The sequence below is a fragment of the Zea mays genome, chromosome 5, assembly GCF_902167145.1.
Source record: "Zea mays cultivar B73 chromosome 5, Zm-B73-REFERENCE-NAM-5.0, whole genome shotgun sequence".
Classification (NCBI taxonomy): Eukaryota; Viridiplantae; Streptophyta; class Magnoliopsida; order Poales; family Poaceae; genus Zea; species Zea mays.
The window spans coordinates 184,388,109-184,407,341 of record NC_050100.1 but is presented as its reverse complement, the minus strand read 5'-3'; the positions used below and the strand labels follow the sequence as shown (position 1 = coordinate 184,407,341).

Sequence of the window (19,233 nt, the reverse complement as noted above, 5' to 3'; positions counted from 1 at the left end):
ACCGCTCCCTGGGGGCCGTGGGCAGCATCATCATCTCCGCCGTGGTGAGGCCCCTGGGCTCCGGCGGCGCCGGCGCTTGCCGCCGCCCCGGGCCGAACCCGGCGAACTCCGAGAGCGAGAGCGTTGTTCCTTTGTTCTTCTTCTTGGACTTGCCGGCGGCGCCCGCTGTGGCCTCGCGGAGGCTGGGGAAGCCCGCGGCGGGGGCGGGGGCGGGGACGGGGGCCGCGGCTGCGTCGCGCTCCTCCTCCTCAGCGCGCTCCGCGTCCAGCGCCCACGCGCCGGCACCAACGATGCCGCCCCAGGGGTTGGACATGGCGAGTCAAGGATCTAGCAGGGTTCGCGAGATCGTGGAGAGGCAGGGAGGGAGTAGCGGCTGGAGAGAATGCCGACGCGATGCGCGGGTGCCGATCGATCGAGCGGGGTGAAAAGGCGGGCGCGGTGCTGTGGACCGACGGCTAAAAGGCGTGGGGGCGCAGCGGCGGGCGCGCGGTGCGTGGGGGAGTGGGGCCGTGGTGGGGGGTGGGAAGCGTGCCGTGCCGGGCGTGGCCCTGCGATTCGCCTACTCCCTTTGCTTCGGCTGTTTGGGAGCGTTCGCCGCTTCGCCGTCGGGCGTAGGAGGTCGGCACTATGTCGAGCAACATCATCTATATTTATCTTTTATACTAGGTATATGACCGTGCGTTGCAACGGAGGATACTTATACACGGATATATTATTGTTTAGTGATGCTATCAAGAATCAACTCAACAATAATAACAAGTGAGTTGATCTAGATAATTAGTGAAAAAAATCAGCCATGCACCAAATATTCCTATGGATTTTGTTTGCATATTTAAAAATTCCTATGGATTGCTTTCCTCGTACAAGTTAGAGAAAAATAACAAAAGAATTGCAATTTACAGCTAACTCTAATTCGAGTACGAAAGAAGCCACCTACAGCTGCAGAGATCCTAAAGCTCAACTGTGATACTTCGCAGTATGCGTTCATTACAACATAACACTCTGAACATATGCAAGCCATCAGTTTTCATCGTTTCACCATCCTAATGTGGTCTTTTATTGACCCGAGTGTACTGTACTAAGGTGCATCAACGTGCGGCAGAACCGCAGAACTACATTCACTGCCTCAACTGAAGCTAGGGCAGATAGGTCCCTTGGACAAACCAAGGCGAACCTCCATTCCATGGTGCATGTCAGGTTGACAGAAACCTTCAGAATCTTGAGGCACTGCAAGCCGGTAGAAAAAAAAGAAAATCAGAACAAGTCAAAAACGATTGTGCCAATAAGGAAAAAAAGTCCAATGCTATCACAAAGCATATACATATATAAAATGTTAGGCAGTAACTCAGTTAAGCACCAATGACCACTGACACATTTTATCACTCATCAGAGATGCTAATCCTAAAAGTTATTGTAGCTATGAGAGACAACTCAGGTCATACTGTCACAAAAACATATAACTTTTCTAGTTCCTTGACCTTATGACAACCTTCTTTGGTCTCAAGGCGTTTGCATTTCTTGGGTCAAGAATAAAATCAGACTTTGTATCTCATGTGAAGGCAACTTCTGGGTACAGTATGATATCTGTAATCTAATATTAAAACTTGTAGTGAATACCATATGGGACATATTCCTAAGCAATAAGGCCCAGTTCGAAAGCACGTTATATAACAGATCATGAAGTGACACATATCACAGCACTCGACAAACATTTAGCATTTATGTTCACTGCTATGAAGAATATTGGTTAATTCCTCTATTTCTAAAATACTTTATCAATCGGTTTTGGAGACTACTACTATATAATACTACTAAACAATTTAGTTCATTCCTTCGAGATACGCACTGGAATGTTAATTACAGAAATGCTTAGCAGACCAACATAGAAGACTGTCACAAAATGGAAGTGGACTTGCGTTCATGTACCTCTCGGCTTGCCTCATGAGCCAGATTGGTGCCCTCTCAACCTTTTTCCCTCTGGTTGCGCTCACCAGCAGTGGCTCCTCCACCGTCTCGGGCGAGGCCTCCTCCATTACCGTCTCTGAACTGTACCATCACGTCAAAAGAGCAGCTAAATTAACTTCTCAGCCCAAGCCTCGCAACCTGTGAGCAGAAGAGAATAAGATTCACCTTCGACAGCGGTCGAGAGCTATCTGCGTCTAGGCTCGGTGCGGGCGAACCTATCGTGGAAGAGGGAGGCGGACGGCAGCAAGAGTGGCTGGCACGTTTGGCATCGCGCTGTCCAACACCGACAGAAGCCCAACCCCTTGCTTCCGCCTCTACGGCCGCGCTGATGGAAGCATTGTGCTGAAACATGAGGGCAAATCATATTTTCTTTTGTTGTATAAATTGCTATTAACCTTTTGCAGATATACATTTCCTGCTCCAAAGCTACATGGAAGATAATTTCACAGTAAAAAAACACCTTAACTATAACAGCACCCCAAATGAAAGGAAATTTTATCACATGAAGAAATTATACCTCCAGAGCAACTTTTGTGGGCATCCCTGTAGCAACATATTGATGCTCAGAGTGGCCAATGATTGCATCATTACAAACCACAACAATCTTTGCGATCATCTGGGAATTTTCATCCATGCTCAAGCTTGGCCAATCGTGTATCTTCCAAAGCTAATCTATAAATACGGGAGACATTTCAGAGATCATGGAGGGAGGAAAACATCCCATGGCCACCGACAGTAACCTCTTGAGCAGTAAAGATGGACTTGGTACGTTGTAGTGCATAATTCAATTTGCAAAGATATACAAGCACCACAAAAATTTACAAAACTAAAGCAACACTGAATAAAACACCAGTGGATAGTAGCGGAGAAAGTGTTTGACCTGAAGTTAAAATATAATAACTTGTGCAGATATACCTTTGCACTGCCATACTTGAGGCAACTAATTCCTAGTTTTAATCCTTCCCTTGTCTGCATGATCCGAACAATAAGTGGCTCTTTCGACCTTTTCTTCTTAGCTTTTGCTTTCTTTGGTAGTTCTGGAGCGTTTGTAGGTTCATCTCCATCTATGATTAATGCCCCTTGAGTAAGAAGGGGGATAAGTTGACAAATAGCATCCGAGGCTGAGGTCTACCAAAGACATAGGTTACAATGTGATAAATTGAATACTTAGTTCACAGCAGAGGGCAGGTAAAATAAACATTGCACAACACAGGATACAATCCGATTACCTTATCTGCAATTGTAAAGTACTCCAATATGGTCGTGTGCACTATTAAGTACTCAACGGTACCTTTCTCTAAGATTTTATCAATCACAATAGTCATATGAAGTAGGACAGATGATATCTGCAACCCAAGCTTGGAAATTGTATCTATCAAACTGGAAAAGTAATTGAACATTAGGATTTGCCACAAATAAAAATCCATTGTATCTAGAGAAATATCTCGCGTATGGATAACCAAAGTCACAGTGATTTCCCCTATAATTCTAACACAGAGGAAAACTGTAAAAGACATGCTTAGCTCTAGCCTATTACGACTGTTCATAAGATGTTCAGAAAGAATAAATAGCAAAGGAAACTTCTAAAATACATGACCAGGATTCAAGGTTCATTTATACAGCGTAAACTACAAAAACAAGAGTGTCGTGCTATGGGACTCATCATATTCTGAATAGAATCATCATAAGCACCAGGGTAACTCTCAGACACCAATAAATGAGAGATAACATTGGTATTTGATAAGAGCCCATACCTGTGAGGCTTCAACATCTGCTGGTAGATTTTCTATGTAAAGTTCCCATTCTTGCCCACTCCACTTTGCCACCTCATCTTCACTTGGAAGTTTTCCAGATTTGAATTCTGCAGCTAAGGAGCAGATCTTTTTGTAAGTAGCTGAATCTGGTTCCATGGCATCAGGAGGGATACCAGTCCCCTCAACCCACAGGTGAAGGTCAATTTTGTTTTCTATCCCAGGTACATTGGTTTTGAGGAATTCAAGAAATGTCTCTGTATCTATTGATTGGAACTTGAAGGTTGCAATGTACTTCTTTAAAAACTCGTCGAAAGCAGGTCTGCCAATCTGATACAAGCAACATGCATAAGACATCACGTTAGAAATTAGTCCAATACTGAAGTAATTTTACTGAAAGAATGTTGCAAGGAAGAGTAGAAGAGTTGCCATGTTCCATACTTCCACCCACCTCACGCTCAATTCTCCAAAGGAACTGGAAACCTTTCTCATAGGGCACTTCAGAGTAAACATCATCAGGGTCAATCCCTGCCATCTTCGGCTTCAACTTGGTGAACTCCATGTTATCCTTAAACCTCTCCATCATCCTGTTCAACCCCCTCCATCCAATCCCCATGTTTAAGGTTGCCCGCTCCTCCCCTTGCACAACCTCAACAATCCTCCTCTCAGCATATGTTGTGAATCCCTGTATCAAGTGACAACAATATGAGACTAAAATGTCAATATACAAGTATACAATATACATATTAAGTTGTTAGGCACTTAGGCATGATAAACAGCATCATCATAGCCCAGAAAAGTTGCATATTTACCTCTGTTTCCACACACGCCAACTGCAAACTTGCCCTTAAAAACCAAATTCAAATTTGCCACTGAAGATCAAAATTCTGATTTGACACTGCTTTAACCCGGTCATTACTTTCTATTTTTATATTTGCAAGCAAAGAAAAACACTACATGAGGTTAAAGACCCCTTCTCTTGTTTCTCCATCTTCACCTACCTGCCTACCAGCTTTATTATTACTGACCCATGCTATAACTCAAATCCAACCTTTTGCAACTCTCCTGCTACTCCCTATGGTGTTCCTCCTACCCATCTTCGTCCGACAGTTCTGGTACCATCTTCTTGCTCATTACTGGCCCATGCTATAACTCAAATCCAACCTTTTGCAGCTCTCCTGCTACTCCCTATGGTGTTCCTCCTACCCATCTTCGTCCGACAGTTCTGGTACCATCTTCTTGCTCATCCAATCCCCATGTTTGATCTATTTTAACTGTTCATATGGGATATGGGACGTGATCTAATCGCGACATGAGATGTCTACCCCACATAATCAAAATGTAAAATAGATCACACTGCAAGAATTACAGAAATAAAATTCAATGGGATATTCAAGCAGGGTACAGTATCATGTACCAATTTAACGAAAAGTGTGTGTTGTGAAATGTGACCAGTATCCATATCAGAGTACACACATGGATTTACAATTATAAACATGTTGTTTAGTGAAACCTGGGAGAATAGGACAACATCAAGCAATCAGCATGATTTTTTTCTTTTTTGAATCAATGGAGGCAGGCAGATACAGTAATCAAATCAACGGTTGTCCATCTACTACTACTCTAGTTACTGTTGGTCTGTATTAGGACCCAAGTCCAACATCTAGCAGTAAGGTCAATAAAAATGCAACAAAAATAAGTATTCAGGGCAACCTGTGGTTCATGTTGAAATAACAAATGTGGTAGACTTTAAGCATAATATAATTATGTAGAGGTGCAGAGACAATGGCGTGATGTTTCAGGACTACTTTAGTATATGCAATCCATTACTGAACCAATAGTAGGTTTAATAAGCAAAAACAGATAGACTTCGGTAGCATTGAAGGGAAGGAATTGCCGAATGCCACATTGTACTGCACCTGCACTCATAAAAAGGATTTCTTGAAAACATGTTTCAATCGGTTGCACAGGCTAATGGAATATGCAATATTGGAGTGAAAAATGGGGGAAATCAACACCTACAGATTCGATTTCACCTTGAATTATTTAACCATTCAACATCATGTCAGGGAGGCACTTAGTTTTTAGATACTTCGAAGTGGCATGGCAACCTTTCAGGAGCTGTCATCATCGAAAGTAATAGTCAAGCATGATACAGTTAAACATAATATATACCAACTGAAGAGCTATTACAGTTTGCTCTACCGTGATTAGGGGGAAAGCTAAGTGCCATTCACAGATGGGGTGTCTCTGATCTTGGATTAAGTTTCAGCTCCTGTGTCAAACGGGAAAAGGTCCAAGATTCCAAGACTGTTCGCAGATTAACGGATGGCCCAAGACGTTCCTACATGTCACAGGCATCAATAGTACCATTGATTCCTTCTTCTATTAGCACTGAACAGAAAAAGAATGAAGATAAGACACTAGATTTAGGTTGCCCAGGTATGAATTTACAAAAATAAGTCTGGAGGCAAATAATCTGCGCCCTTTGACAGAACAGATAAAATCAGAAAATCTCTCACAGCTAAAGGAACCATGTGTGAAGAATGAATTATCTTGTCCGACCAGCAATGGTACCAGCCAAGAACATAAAGGAGGGATTGGAGGCCACAAACTTGCAGCAGCAAGCATGATGGTTCTTTCTGGTCAATCATTTCCTGCAAATGCTAGTGAATCAGTGAGAAATGCGCATGTCTTGGCAGTATTTAAAGAGGGTAGAGACTGTACATCTTCACTTACACTTAGGAGTAGCATAACAGGCCAGTGTCAATGATTCAGAAGCACAAGATTAAGCAACTGATAAGAGCAATCTATATAGTGGAAAAAAACTTATGATATAGAAGCACATGATTAAATTGAAAAAACAAAAATTTGCAATAACGGTATAAGTTTCACATTTAACTGTGTATTATCAAATAGGTTGCTAAAGTGTACCTCTAATTATTTGGTAAAAAACATATGCTCACGTGTACCTCTAATTATCGGTTGCTTAATCTTACATCGTTTAAAAATGCAACTGATAAAAAAACCTAGGATACCAGTAGCACACAGTAGAAGTTTCAAATACATACACTGGCTTGTCAACTACATACACTGCATCATCGTACCTGACTGTAGTCTTCCTAGGTGAGAGTAGAGAAGGATGGGGTTTGGTGTGGTGTCCAGCTTGACATGTTATCAAATAGGTCATGCCGTCGATGGAAAACTTTCTCAGTATCCATGGAGCGGTGTCGATTTGGGCTGATTGGCCGGTTGAAGGGTGCTGGTATCGGCGGATTGGAGGATGGCGGGATTGAGAGCTGGGGCGGGGGCAAAGCAGATTTGGGGCGAGCTTTGCGACCGCTCCTTCCATGCATAGCGTGGGCGAGCTCAGGTGGCACTGCAATTCATGATCACAAGGTTATTCTGCTATTCTGAATCACCAAACAAAAATGAGGATAAGCACAATAGCTCTTAAGAAACAGAAAGCAAACCCTGTTCTACTATTACCAACAACAACAGAAGGCCATATAGAAACAGGTGGCACTGCAATCTCTGTCACAATAAGTTGCTCTGGCCTATCACCAAGGTTTAGTAATTCACAATAATATAGAAAAATGAAATAAAAAGAGAAAGAATTGTCAACAAAAATGCACCGACTTCAAATTGGAAAATAACATCTAATGCAAGGCAACCAATGTGGCTTGGGAAACTTGTTATATATATTTAATGTTTTCTCCAACTCACTTGACTGTCCTAGTGTTTTTGAAAGTCTCCTGATTGGATGGCCCCATTACATGTTTTTATCGATTTTATATCATATATATGCATTGTGTTATGTCTATGAGCAAGTGGTGCTCAACTGTGCTATTACTATATTGAGGCATGCTTATTTAGTTTGTTTCCATACTTGTTAGATATTTTGTTATATCTATTGCTGCATATTGCATATCTATTGTACATGTATGCTTTCTTAACTAATGCAGTAAAAAATATTGTAGTTTCAATGGGAAGGGATTGAATATATTACCTGTGTGGCCACTGGCCAGCAGTACCGGGATCTCTGCTCAGCTCGAACTCTCTACAACTCTCTTGTGATTTGTGAAATCCAGAAATTTTAACAGATAGGTGTTGGCTCCACAAATCCAGATCTGGCAATCGCTTGCCTGCAGTAATCTGTCAAAAGAATCATGAGACAGTTGTGTAAGAATCACAGGTATTGTGTTATTTTCAATGGACACACACAGGAAACACAGACTAAATTGATTTTATAACATTGATTTCAGAAACTATTCTAGTATGAGAATGAAAGTGATGTTCATATAAATTAGCATACACAATGAAAAAAGTTGCTATGAAACATGAGCCTCGTGAGAGCAATCTGAAATAATCTAATGTGCAAACAAGTACAAGTATGCCCAGTCTCTGGGATCAAAAGAGTGCATATTAAAGGCAACATCAAGCATAGTTCAACTACTTTCTCTCAACTCAGCATGAGTAAACATGTCTCGCAAAGTTATTACAGTAGGAATCATCACCTTCTTATCATCATGTCCACCCAGTTTGAAAAATTGCCAAGAAAACAAATGAAGTTAGATCCCAAATTAGTTTTAGCTAATAATTAAACTATTAGGATGTGTGAATTCGTTAAGTAGAAAAGAAGATTATGATAAGCAAAATAAATTAGCATAGACTAACACATACTTCTCTTTGTATCTTAAAATCCAATAAGTGTACTTCTCTTTGACAGAATACCGATAGGAGAGTAAGGTCCTACTTAATGAAACTTAAAAACATGGTACTAACATTCTCAATTCTAACCGTTGGTTCTACGGAAATGTATTAAAACCCCATGGAGATTGAGGTTCAAAAAATGGGCACGACAAGATTCGATCAGTTCAAAAAAATCACAGTCCTAGTTAATGTTACTGGAAAATCTAACTGTATTTTATCCGGTAGAAAATGTCCTAGAATGTAGACATTTGAATGTGTAATCTATTCAGAAGGTTGTTTTGAACAGAGAGCAAAACAATGTTCAGAACCTTGATTTGAAGTAACTACTACTAATGAACAAGAACAGAGACCACCTGAACACAAACTTTGACAGGTTGATCACCTCGGTGGTGCGGCTGCGCTTGGCGCTCCGCGCCATCGAACTACTTGTCACGCTGGGCTCGTCTTCCAGGTCTTGTAGAGTAGAGAGGCGGGTGTGCAAATCAGATAGGATTTAGGTGGGCGCGGCAAGACTGGATCAGATCGATGGATGCACTGCAGTGCCCAGCTTGGTCGGTTGTGCCATGCTATACCTCATCTGAAACGACACTCCCAGGCATGCCGTCGCCACCAAGGGACTGCACGCAGCCGCCCCTGCAGCTGAGGGACTACACGAGAAAGTGTACGACGCCACTGCCAAGGGACTGCGCGAGACACTTGAGCGCCCGCAGCAGCTGCGAAGCCCAGGAATCCCTCGAGGGAGGAGGGCGCCCTGGGGCGTGGACTGAGTGGAGCTTTCTAGAGAGGATGACAGCACGTGGGCGGAGGCACTATATGGAGGTGAGCTGCGCCATGCCGGACACAGAGGGGAGAGGACACCGAGTTGGCGGTGAGGTGCGTGACTGAGGGACAGATCTGTTGAAACGGGTTAGGGGCTGATCTCGCGGGGGGAGAGGGTTGCGTGGCTGGGCGGGGGCCAAGAACAACGGCTCACCACATCGACGACCTCCTCGACTTCCCCAAGGAGGACTCCATCGCCGTCGTGCTCCTCCTGGACGGGCCGACGCCAGCGAGCCCACTGTCGATAAATTCGGAACCAGTTACTTACGCAGATCCTCACTCCCCTCAGTTAGGGACATCACACATGTACCAATCGCAACAATGAGACCCAATCGCAACAATTCTCCACGGCTGCAACCACACAGCAGATGAAACACGTGTCTGATCCGGGTGCCAACTAATTCAGCGGGAAATCCGCGCAACCCGGATCGAACAGCGACCGCATCTAGAGCCCCCATCCGCGGATCTGAAACCCGATTCCCAGCGAGCAAGCGAGCCCGGTCGTGGGGAAGCGGAGCGCTCACCTCGGATGGCCACCTCCACCGGCCGCTGCTCCTCCGGCCCCCGCGATTCCTCTCGTGCGTTGCAACGACTCGCTCACCTCGGACGGCCACCGCGCGCGCCACCTCCACCGGTCGCTGCCCTTTGCGAGGGCGAGGGCAGGGGGCACAGTTTGGTGTAGGCGGGCTCTGTGACGCCGTTGGCGGGGGCAGGATCACTGCGTGAACCCTAATCTGGCGGGGCGGGATTGGTGGCGGCGCGTCCGCGGATCCCGCCATCACAAAGGGCAGCGCCGTCGAGGGCGAGGGCGAGGGCAGGGGGCGCGGTTTGGTGGCGGGCGGGATACCCGGCGGCGAGATTGGTGCGCGGGCGAGCTCGAGGGCGGGGGCTCGCGGGCGATGGCGGGCGCGTGCGGCATGCAGGGAGGAAGACGCGCGGGGGCGGCGGGGCACGGTCATGCATGGGGGCGACGGCGGTCGCGGTCGCGGAGGGGGGAGAGGGGTACGGTCACTGCGGACGCGGCGCGAGCGTGGGGAGGGAATCACGGTGGCGCGGGGCCTCGCGGCGTGGGCAGACTGGGGGGAGGCGGGGGCACGCGCGGGGGGAGGCGGGGGCTCGCGGCGTGGGCGGACTGGGGGGAGGCGGGGGCACGCGCGGGGGAGGCGGGGGCACCTTAGCTGTGGACGCTGACACTCCCTTCTTAATAGAGTAGTAAAGAAGTAAAGATATGTTATTTATAGTCTCCTTTAAATGATTATATCTTCTATATCTTGTTCCTCTCCAACAACATCCTTTAAATCATATTCTCTACGCGTAAATACCTATATTAGTCATATTTTTTTATTTTTGTATACACATATTTATAATACTCTTAAATGTATTCTACCTATTTTAGTTTTGTTAAACTGGGTGTTTAAAGTATTCAAATGGCTAAAGGAGAGGATCCAACAACGTACTTGAAAGGGAAATGTGCCCTTGGGCCATTTCTAAGTATTTTGGTGATTTAGTGTCCAACACAAGTTCCTAAGTGTAAAAGAGGTGGACAAAGTACAAATCAAAGATAAAGGTATGTTTCTCAGACTTAGTACATTGTTTATGGACTAATGTATTGTGTCTAAGTGCTGGAAACAGGAAAAATCCAATTGGAAATGTCTTGGCTCGAGTAGCCAAGACTCTGCTGAGTCTGGGAGCACCGGACTGTCCGGTGGTACACCGGACAGTGTTCGGTGCGCCAGGCTGGCTCGAGCGAAGTGGCCGCTCTCGGGAATTCAATGGCGACGTACGGCTATAATTCACCGGACTGTCCGGTGTGCACCGGACTGTTCGGTGAGTCAACGGTCGGCCGCGCGATCTGCGCGGGACACGTGGCCGAGCCAACGGCTAGAAGGGGGCACCGGACTGTCCGGTGTGCACCGGACATGTCCGGTGCGCCAACGGCTCTCAGGCTGCCAACGGTCGACTGCGCCATTTATGGAAGGAAATCGGGCACCGGACAGTGTCCGGTGTGCACCGGACTGTCCGGTGCGCCAGTCGACAGAAGGCAAGATCAGCCTTCCTAGATTGCTCTCAACGGCTCCTAGCTGCCTTGGGGCTATAAAAGGGACCCCTACTCCCCTAGGCACATGGAGGAGTACACCAAGCATTCCTACAACATTCCTAAGCACCAAGACATCGATTCCGCGCCTTTGATTCTTTGCGATAGCAATTAGAGCTCTAGTTGAGTGGTGAACTCATTGAGTTGTGTTGTGAGCTCTCGTTGCGACTTGTGTGCGTGGTGTTGTTGTGATTTCTTGTCTTGAGTGTGTTGCTTATCCCTCCCTTGCTTTGTGCTTCTTTGTGAACTTCAAGTGTAAGGGCGAGAGGCTCCAAGTTGTGGAGATTCCTAGCAAACGGGATTGAGAAAAGCAAGCAAAACACCGTGTTATTCAAGTGGGTCTTTAGACCGCTTGAGAGGGGTTGATTGCAACCCTCATCCATTGGGACGCCCCAACGTGGAGTAGGCAAGCGTTAGTCTTGGCCGAACCACGGGATAACCATCGTGCCATCTCTGTGATTGATCTTGTTGGTTATTGTGTTTTGTTGAAGATTCCTCTCTAGCCACTTGGCGGTTATTGTGCTAACACTTAACCAAGTTTTTGTGGCCTAAGTTTTAAGTGTTACAGGATCACCTATTCACCCCCCCTCTAGGTGCTCTCAATTGGTATCAGAGCCGTTCTCTTCACAAAGGGACTAACCGCCCGAAGAGATGGATCCTAAGGGGAAGGGTATCGTGATCAACGATAAAGAGAAGGAATCTTTCGTCAACGAGCCGAAGGATGACAAGCCTACCGACTCGGGCTCGGGCCATAAACGGAAAGATGGGAAGAAAAAGAAGACGAGGCGCATCAAGGATATCGTCTACTACGACGACAGCGATGAGTCTACTTCTTCCCAAAAGGTCGACGACCACAACGACTACGAGAGAAGGAAACCAGTCAATTCGAACTTTTCTTTTGATTACTCTCGTATTCCTCAAAGTACAAATGCTCATTTATTGTCTATTCCACTTGGTAAACCTCCTCATTTTGATGGAGAGGACTACAGATTTTGGAGTCACAAAATGCATAGTCACTTGTTCTCTCTCCATCCTAGTATATGGGAGATTGTAGAGAGTGGAATGCACTTTGATAGTTCGGATAGTCCCATGTTCATTAATGAGCAAATTCATAAGAATGCACAAGCTACAACTGTTCTTCTAGCTTCATTATGCAGGGATGAATACCACAAAGTGAGCGGCTTGGATAACGCCAAACAGATCTGGGACACCCTCAAGATTTCACATGAGGGAAACGACGTCACCTTGCTCACCAAGATGGAGTTGGTGGAGGGCGAGCTTGGACGATTCGCGATGATAAGGGGCGAGGAGCCGACACAAACATACAACCGGCTCAAGACCCTTATCAACAAAATAAGGAGCTACGGAAGCACGCGATGGACGGACCACGACGTCGTCCGATTGATGCTAAGGTCCTTTACCGTTCTTGAACCTCATTTGGTGAATAATATTCGTGAGAATCCCAGGTACACCAAAATGTCGCCCGAAGAAGTCCTTGGAAAATTCGTAAGCGGGCGAATGATGATCAAGGAGGCAAGGTACGTGGACGACACATTGAATGGTCCAATCACCGAGCCTCAACCCCTTGCTCTCAAGGCAACAAGAAGCAAGGAGGCGCTACCTAGCAAGGTGGCACAAATTGAGGCGGCCGAACTTAATGATGAAGAAATGGCCCTCATCATCAAAAGATTCAAGACGGCGCTAAAGGGTCGCAAGGGGCAGCCAAGCAAGACCAAGACAAAGGGGAAGCGCTCATGCTTCAAATGTGGTAAGCTTGGTCATTTTATTGCTAACTGTCCCGACAATGATAGTGACCAGGATCAAGGGAACAAGAGGGAGAAGAAGAAGAACTATAAGAAGGCAAAGGGCGAGGCACATCTTGGCAAGGAGTGGGATTCGGATTGCTCCTCGTCCGACTCTGACAATGAAGGACTCGCCGCCACCGCCTTCAACAAGTCATCCCTCTTCCCCAACGAGCGTCACACATGCCTTATGGCAAGGGAGAAGAAGGTATGTACTCGAGACTCTACTTATGCTTCTTCAAGTGAGGATGAATCGAGTGATGAGGATGAAATAGATTATTCATGTTTATTTAAGGGCCTAGATAGAACCAAGGTAGATAAAATTAATGAATTGATTGATGCCTTGAATGATAAGAGTAGGCTTTTAGAAAAACAAGAGGACTTGTTGTATGAAGAACATGACAAATTTGTAGAAACACAAAAATCTCATGCCTTAGAAGTTAAGAGAAATGAAATGCTTTCTTGTGAATTATCTTCTTGCCATGAGACAATTTCTAGCTTAAGGAGCATTAATGATGATTTAAATGCTAAGTTAGAAATAGCTAGTAAATCTACAACTTGTGTAGAAAATGTTGTTATTTGCAATAGATGTAAAGATTTTGATATTGATGTTTGTAGTGAACACATAGCTTCTATTGCAAAATTAAATGATGAAATGGCTAGTCTTAATGCCCAACTTAAGGCTAGCAAAAGTGATTTTGATAAACTAAAATTTGCTAGGGATGCCTACACGATTGGTAGACACCCCTCAATTAAGGATGGGCTTGGCTTCAAGAGGGAAGCCAAGAACTTAACAAGCCATAAGGCTCCCATCTCCACCAAGGAGAAAGGGAAGGCCCCTATGGCAAGTAGTACTAAAAAGAACCATGCTTTTATGTACAATGATAGAAGACAATCTCATAGGAGTTGCAATGCTTTTGATTCACATGCATATGATTCTTATGCTATGTATACTTCCAGTTCTTCCTATATGCATGGTAGAGATATGCCTAGGAAAAATATTCATCATGTGCCTAGAAAGAATGTTGTTCATATTCCTAGAAAAGTTATGAATGGTCCCTCTACAATTTATCATGCTTTAAATGCTTCCTTTGCTATTTGTAGAAAGGATAGGAAGATAGTTGCTAGGAAATTAGGGGCAAAATGCAAGGGTGATAAAACTTGCATTTGGGTCCCTAAGGAAATTGTGACTAACCTTGTAGGACCCAACAAGAGTTGGGTACCTAAGACCCAAGCCTAAATTTGCCTTGCAGGTTTATGCATCCGGGGGTTCAAGCTGGATTATCGACAGCGGATGCACAAACCATATGACGGGGGAGAAGAAGATGTTCACCTCCTACGTCAAGAATAAGGATTCCCAAGATTCAATCATATTCGGTGATGGGAACCAAGGCAAGGTGAAAAGTTTAGGCAAGATTGCAATATCAAATGAGCACTCTATCTCTAATGTGTTTTTAGTTGAGTCTCTTGGATATAATTTACTATCTGTCAGTCAATTATGTAATATGGGATATAATTGTCTATTTACAAATGTAGATGTGTCTGTCTTTAGAAGATGTGATGGTTCACTAGCTTTTAAGGGAGTACTAGACGACAAACTTTATTTAGTTGATTTTGCAAAAGAAGAGGTCGGTCTAGATGCATGCTTAATGGCTAAGACTTGCATGGGCTGGTTGTGGCATCGCCGCTTAGCACATGTGGGGATGAAGAACCTCCACAAGCTTCTAAAGGGAGAACACGTGATAGGTCTAACCAATGTACATTTCAAAAAAGATAGACCTTGTGCAGCTTGTCAAGCAGGTAAACAGGTGGGAGGAGCTCATCACAGCAAGAATGTGATGCCCACTTCAAGACCTCTGGAGCTGATGCATATGGACCTCTTCGGACCCGTCGCCTATATGAGCATAGGAGGAAGTAAGTATGGTCTAGTTATTGTTGATGACTTTTCCCGCTTCACTTGGGTGTTCTTTTTGCAGGATAAGTCTGAAACCCAAGGGACCCTCAAGCGCTTCCTCAAGAGAGCTCAAAATGAGTTTGAGCTCAAGGTGAAGAAGATAAGGAGCGACAATGGGTCCGAATTCAAGAATCTTCAAGTGGAGGAATTCCTTGAGGAGGAGGGGATCAAGCACGAGTTCTCCGCTCCCTACACACCTCAGCAAAATGGTGTGGTAGAGAGGAAGAACAAGACGCTCATAGATATGGCGAGGACTATGCTTGGAGAGTTCAAGACCCCCGAGCGCTTTTGGTCGGAAGCCGTGAACACGGCTTGCCACGCCATCAACAGGGTCTACCTTCACCGCCTCCTCAAGAAGACTTCATATGAGCTGCTGACTGGTAACAAACCCAATGTGTCTTATTTTCGTGTATTTGGGAGCAAGTGTTATATTCTTGTGAAGAAAGGTAGAACCTCTAAATTTGCTCCCAAAGTTGTAGAAGGGTTTTTATTAGGTTATGATTCAAATACAAAGGCGTATAGGGTCTTCAACAAATCATCGGGTTTGGTTGAAGTCTCTAGCGACGTTGTATTTGATGAGACTAATGGCTCTCCAAGAGAGCAAGTTGTTGATCTTGATGATGTAGATGAAGAAGACGTTCCAACTGCCGCGATACGCACCATGGCGATTGGAGATGTACGACCTCAGGAACAATTGGAGCAAGATCAACCGTCTTCCTCAACTATGGTGCATCCCCCAACCCAAGATGACGAACAGGTACCTCAAGTGGAAGCGCATGATCAAGGGGGAGCACAGGATGATCAAGTTGAAGAGGAAGAAGCACCTCAGGCACCTCCAACCCAAGTTCGAGCGACGATCCAAAGGGATCATCCCGTCGACCAAATATTGGGTGACATTAGCAAGGGAGTAACTACTCGTTCAAGATTAGTTAATTTCTGTGAGCATTACTCCTTTGTCTCTTCTATTGAGCCTTTCAGGGTAGAAGAGGCCTTGCTAGATCCGGACTGGGTGTTGGCCATGCAGGAGGAACTCAACAACTTCAAGCGCAATGAAGTTTGGACACTGGTGCCTCGTCCCAAGCAAAATGTTGTGGGAACCAAGTGGGTGTTCCGCAACAAACAGGACGACCACAGGGTGGTGACGAGGAACAAGGCTCGACTTGTGGCAAAAGGTTATGCCCAAGTCGCAGGTTTGGACTTTGAGGAGACTTTTGCTCCTGTGGCTAGGCTAGAATCAATTCGTATCTTGCTAGCATATGCCGCTCACCATTCTTTCAGGTTGTACCAAATGGATGTAAAGAGCGCTTTCCTCAACGGGCCGATCAAGGAGGAGGTGTACGTGGAGCAACCCCCTGGCTTCGAGGATGAACGGTACCCCGACCACGTGTGTAAGCTCTCTAAGGCGCTCTATGGACTTAAGCAAGCCCCAAGAGCATGGTATGAATGCCTTAGAGACTTTTTAATTGCTAATGCTTTCAGGGTTGGGAAAGCCGATCCAACTCTTTTCACTAAGACGTGCGATGGTGATCTTTTTGTGTGCCAAATTTATGTCGATGACATAATATTTGGTTCTACTAATCAAAAGTCTTGTGAAGAGTTTAGTAGGGTTATGACGCAAAAATTCGAGATGTCGATGATGGGCGAGTTGAACTACTTCCTTGGGTTCCAAGTGAAGCAACTCAAGGACGACACTTTCATCTCCCAAACAAAGTACACGCAAGACTTGCTAAAGCGGTTTGGGATGAAGGACGCCAAGCCCGCAAAGACGCCGATGGGAACTGACGGACACACCGACCTCAACAAAGGAGGTAAGTCCGTTGATCAAAAAGCATACCGGTCCATGATAGGTTCTTTGCTTTATTTATGTGCTAGTAGACCAGATATTATGCTTAGCGTATGCATGTGTGCTAGATTTCAATCCAATCCTAAGGAGTGTCACTTAGTGGCTGTGAAGCGAATTCTTCGATATTTAGTCGCTACACCTTGTTTCAGGATCTGGTATCCGAAGGGGTCTAACTTTGACTTGATTGGGTACTCAGATTCCGACTATGCTGGATGTAAGGTCGATAGGAAGAGTACATCGGGGACGTGCCAATTCTTAGGAAGGTCCCTGGTGTCATGGAATTCTAAGAAACAAACTTCCGTTGCCCTATCCACCGCTGAGGCCGAGTATGTTGCCGCAGGACAGTGTTGCGCACAACTACTTTGGATGAGGCAAACCCTCAGGGACTTTGGCTACAATCTGAGCAAAGTCCCACTCCTATGTGATAATGAGAGTGCTATCCGAATAGCGGAAAATCCTGTTGAGCACAGCTGCACAAAGCACATTGACATCCGGCATCACTTTTTGAGAGACCACCAGCAAAAGGGAGATATCGAAGTGTTTCATGTTAGCACCGAGAACCAGCTAGCCGATATCTTTACCAAGCCTCTAGATGAGAAGACCTTTTGCAGGCTACGTAGTGAGCTAAATGTCTTAGATTCGCGGAACTTGGATTGAATTGTATCATACATATGTTTATGCTTTTGATCATGTTCATTCTGCATTTTGTTGCTTATTGTGGTGCTCAAGTTGTACAAACACTCCCTGGACCTCACAAGTCCTTTTTGCAAGTGATGCACATATTTAGGGGGAGCTGTGCTACAACTTGACTCTTTGAGACTAACCATATGCTTGAGTTTGCTTGTTTTAGTCTCAAAGGAGGTTTGAAAGGGAAAAGGTGGACTTGGACCATGAAAGACTTCCACTGCACTCCGATGAGAGAGTAACCTATTCCAAGTTCATCTCATGTGCTCTTATTGCCTTTGTGTTCTTATTTGAAGATTTTGGTGAGGCAATGGGGTTAAAGGGGCCAAGATTGATCCCGTTTTGGTGCTTGATGCCAAAGGGGGAGAAAATAAAGGCCAAAGCAATAGATGGATCAGCTACCACTTGAGAAATTCTGAAAATAGTAGATTAGAGCTTTTGGTTTGTCAAAACTCTTTTATTGTCTCTTATGTCAAAAGTTGGCCTCTTGTGGGGAGAAGTGTTGATTATGGAAAAAAGGGGGAGTTTTTGAAATCCTTGATCAAATTTCTTTGGAATACCTCTCTTTATGTCTCTACAAGTGGATTTGACTTAGAGATAGGAATTTGAGGTTGATTTGCAAAAACAAACCAAGTGGTGGCATAGAGTGATCCATATATGTCAAAATTGAATCAAAACAATTTTGAGTTCTTATTTGAATTGATTGTGTACTTGTTCTACTTGCTTTATGTTGTGTTGGCATAAATCACCAAAAAGGGGGAGATTGAAAGGGAAATGTGCCCTTGGGCCATTTCTAAGTATTTTGGTGATTTAGTGTCCAACACAAGTTCCTAAGTGTAAAAGAGGTGGACAAAGTACAAATCAAGGATAAAGGTATGTTTCTTAGACTTAGTACATTGTTTATGGACTAATGTATTGTGTCTAAGTGCTGGAAACAAGAAAAATCCAATTGGAAATGTCTTGGCTCGAGTAGCCAAGACTCTGCTGAGTCTGGGAGCACTGGACTGTCCGGTGGTGCACCGGACAGTGTCCGGTGGTACACCGGACAGTGTCCGGTGCGCCAGGCTGGCTCGAGCGAAGTGGCCGCTCTCGGGAATTCGATGGCGACGTACGGCTATAATTCACCGGACTGTCCGGTGTGCACCGGACTCTCCGGTGAGTCAACGGTCGGCAGGGCCAACGGTCGACCGCGCGATCTGCACGAGACACGTGGCCGAGCCAACGGCTAGAAGGGGGCACCGGACTGTCCGGTGTGCACCGGACATGTCCGGTGCGCCAACGGCTCTCAGGCTGCCAACGGTCGACTGCGCCATTTATGGAAGGAAATCGGGCACCGGACAGTGTCCGGTGTGCACCGGACTGTCCGGTGCGCCAGTCGACAGAAGGCAAGATCAGCCTTCCTAGATTGCTCTCAACGGCTCCTAGCTGCCTTGGGGCTATAAAAGGGACCCCTAGGCACATGGAGGAGTACACCAAGCATTCCTACAACATTCCTAAGCACCAAGACATCGATTCCGCGCCTTTGATTCTTTGCGATAGCAATTAGAGCTCTAGTTGAGTGGTGAACTCATTGAGTTGTGTTGTGAGCTCTCGTTGCGACTTGTGTG

General features: G+C 45.4%; 1 protein-coding gene across 1 annotated transcript; it reads right to left on the bottom strand.

Annotated features, from left to right (window-relative positions):
- Positions 1-2,531: 2,531 nt before the first annotated feature.
- On the bottom strand, positions 2,532-4,476 carry LOC103627377 (leucine aminopeptidase). Its single transcript, XM_008647667.2, has 5 exons — positions 4,168-4,476; positions 3,675-4,046; positions 3,195-3,311; positions 2,881-3,093; positions 2,532-2,637 (listed from the first exon to the last, which is right to left on the bottom strand). Exons 1-5 carry the CDS (start codon positions 4,459-4,461, stop codon positions 2,602-2,604), a joined length of 1,032 nt encoding a protein of 343 aa, XP_008645889.2. The 5' UTR covers positions 4,462-4,476; the 3' UTR covers positions 2,532-2,601.
- Positions 4,477-19,233: the final 14,757 nt, after the last annotated feature.

What these genes read in the sequence shown, in the direction of transcription:
- LOC103627377 (XM_008647667.2), bottom strand. Translation starts at nt 4,461, where the DNA reads ATGTATATTGTATACTTGTATATTGACATTTTAGTCTCATATTGTTGT. An exon ending in GTTATCTCTCATTTATTGGT is followed by an intron (nt 3,312 to 3,674) that starts GTCTGAGAGTTA and finishes CTTGGGTTGCAG; the next exon opens with ATATCATCTGTCCTACTTCA. An exon ending in ACTTTACAATTGCAGATAAG is followed by an intron (nt 3,094 to 3,194) that starts GTAATCGGATTG and finishes TGTCTTTGGTAG; the next exon opens with ACCTCAGCCTCGGATGCTAT.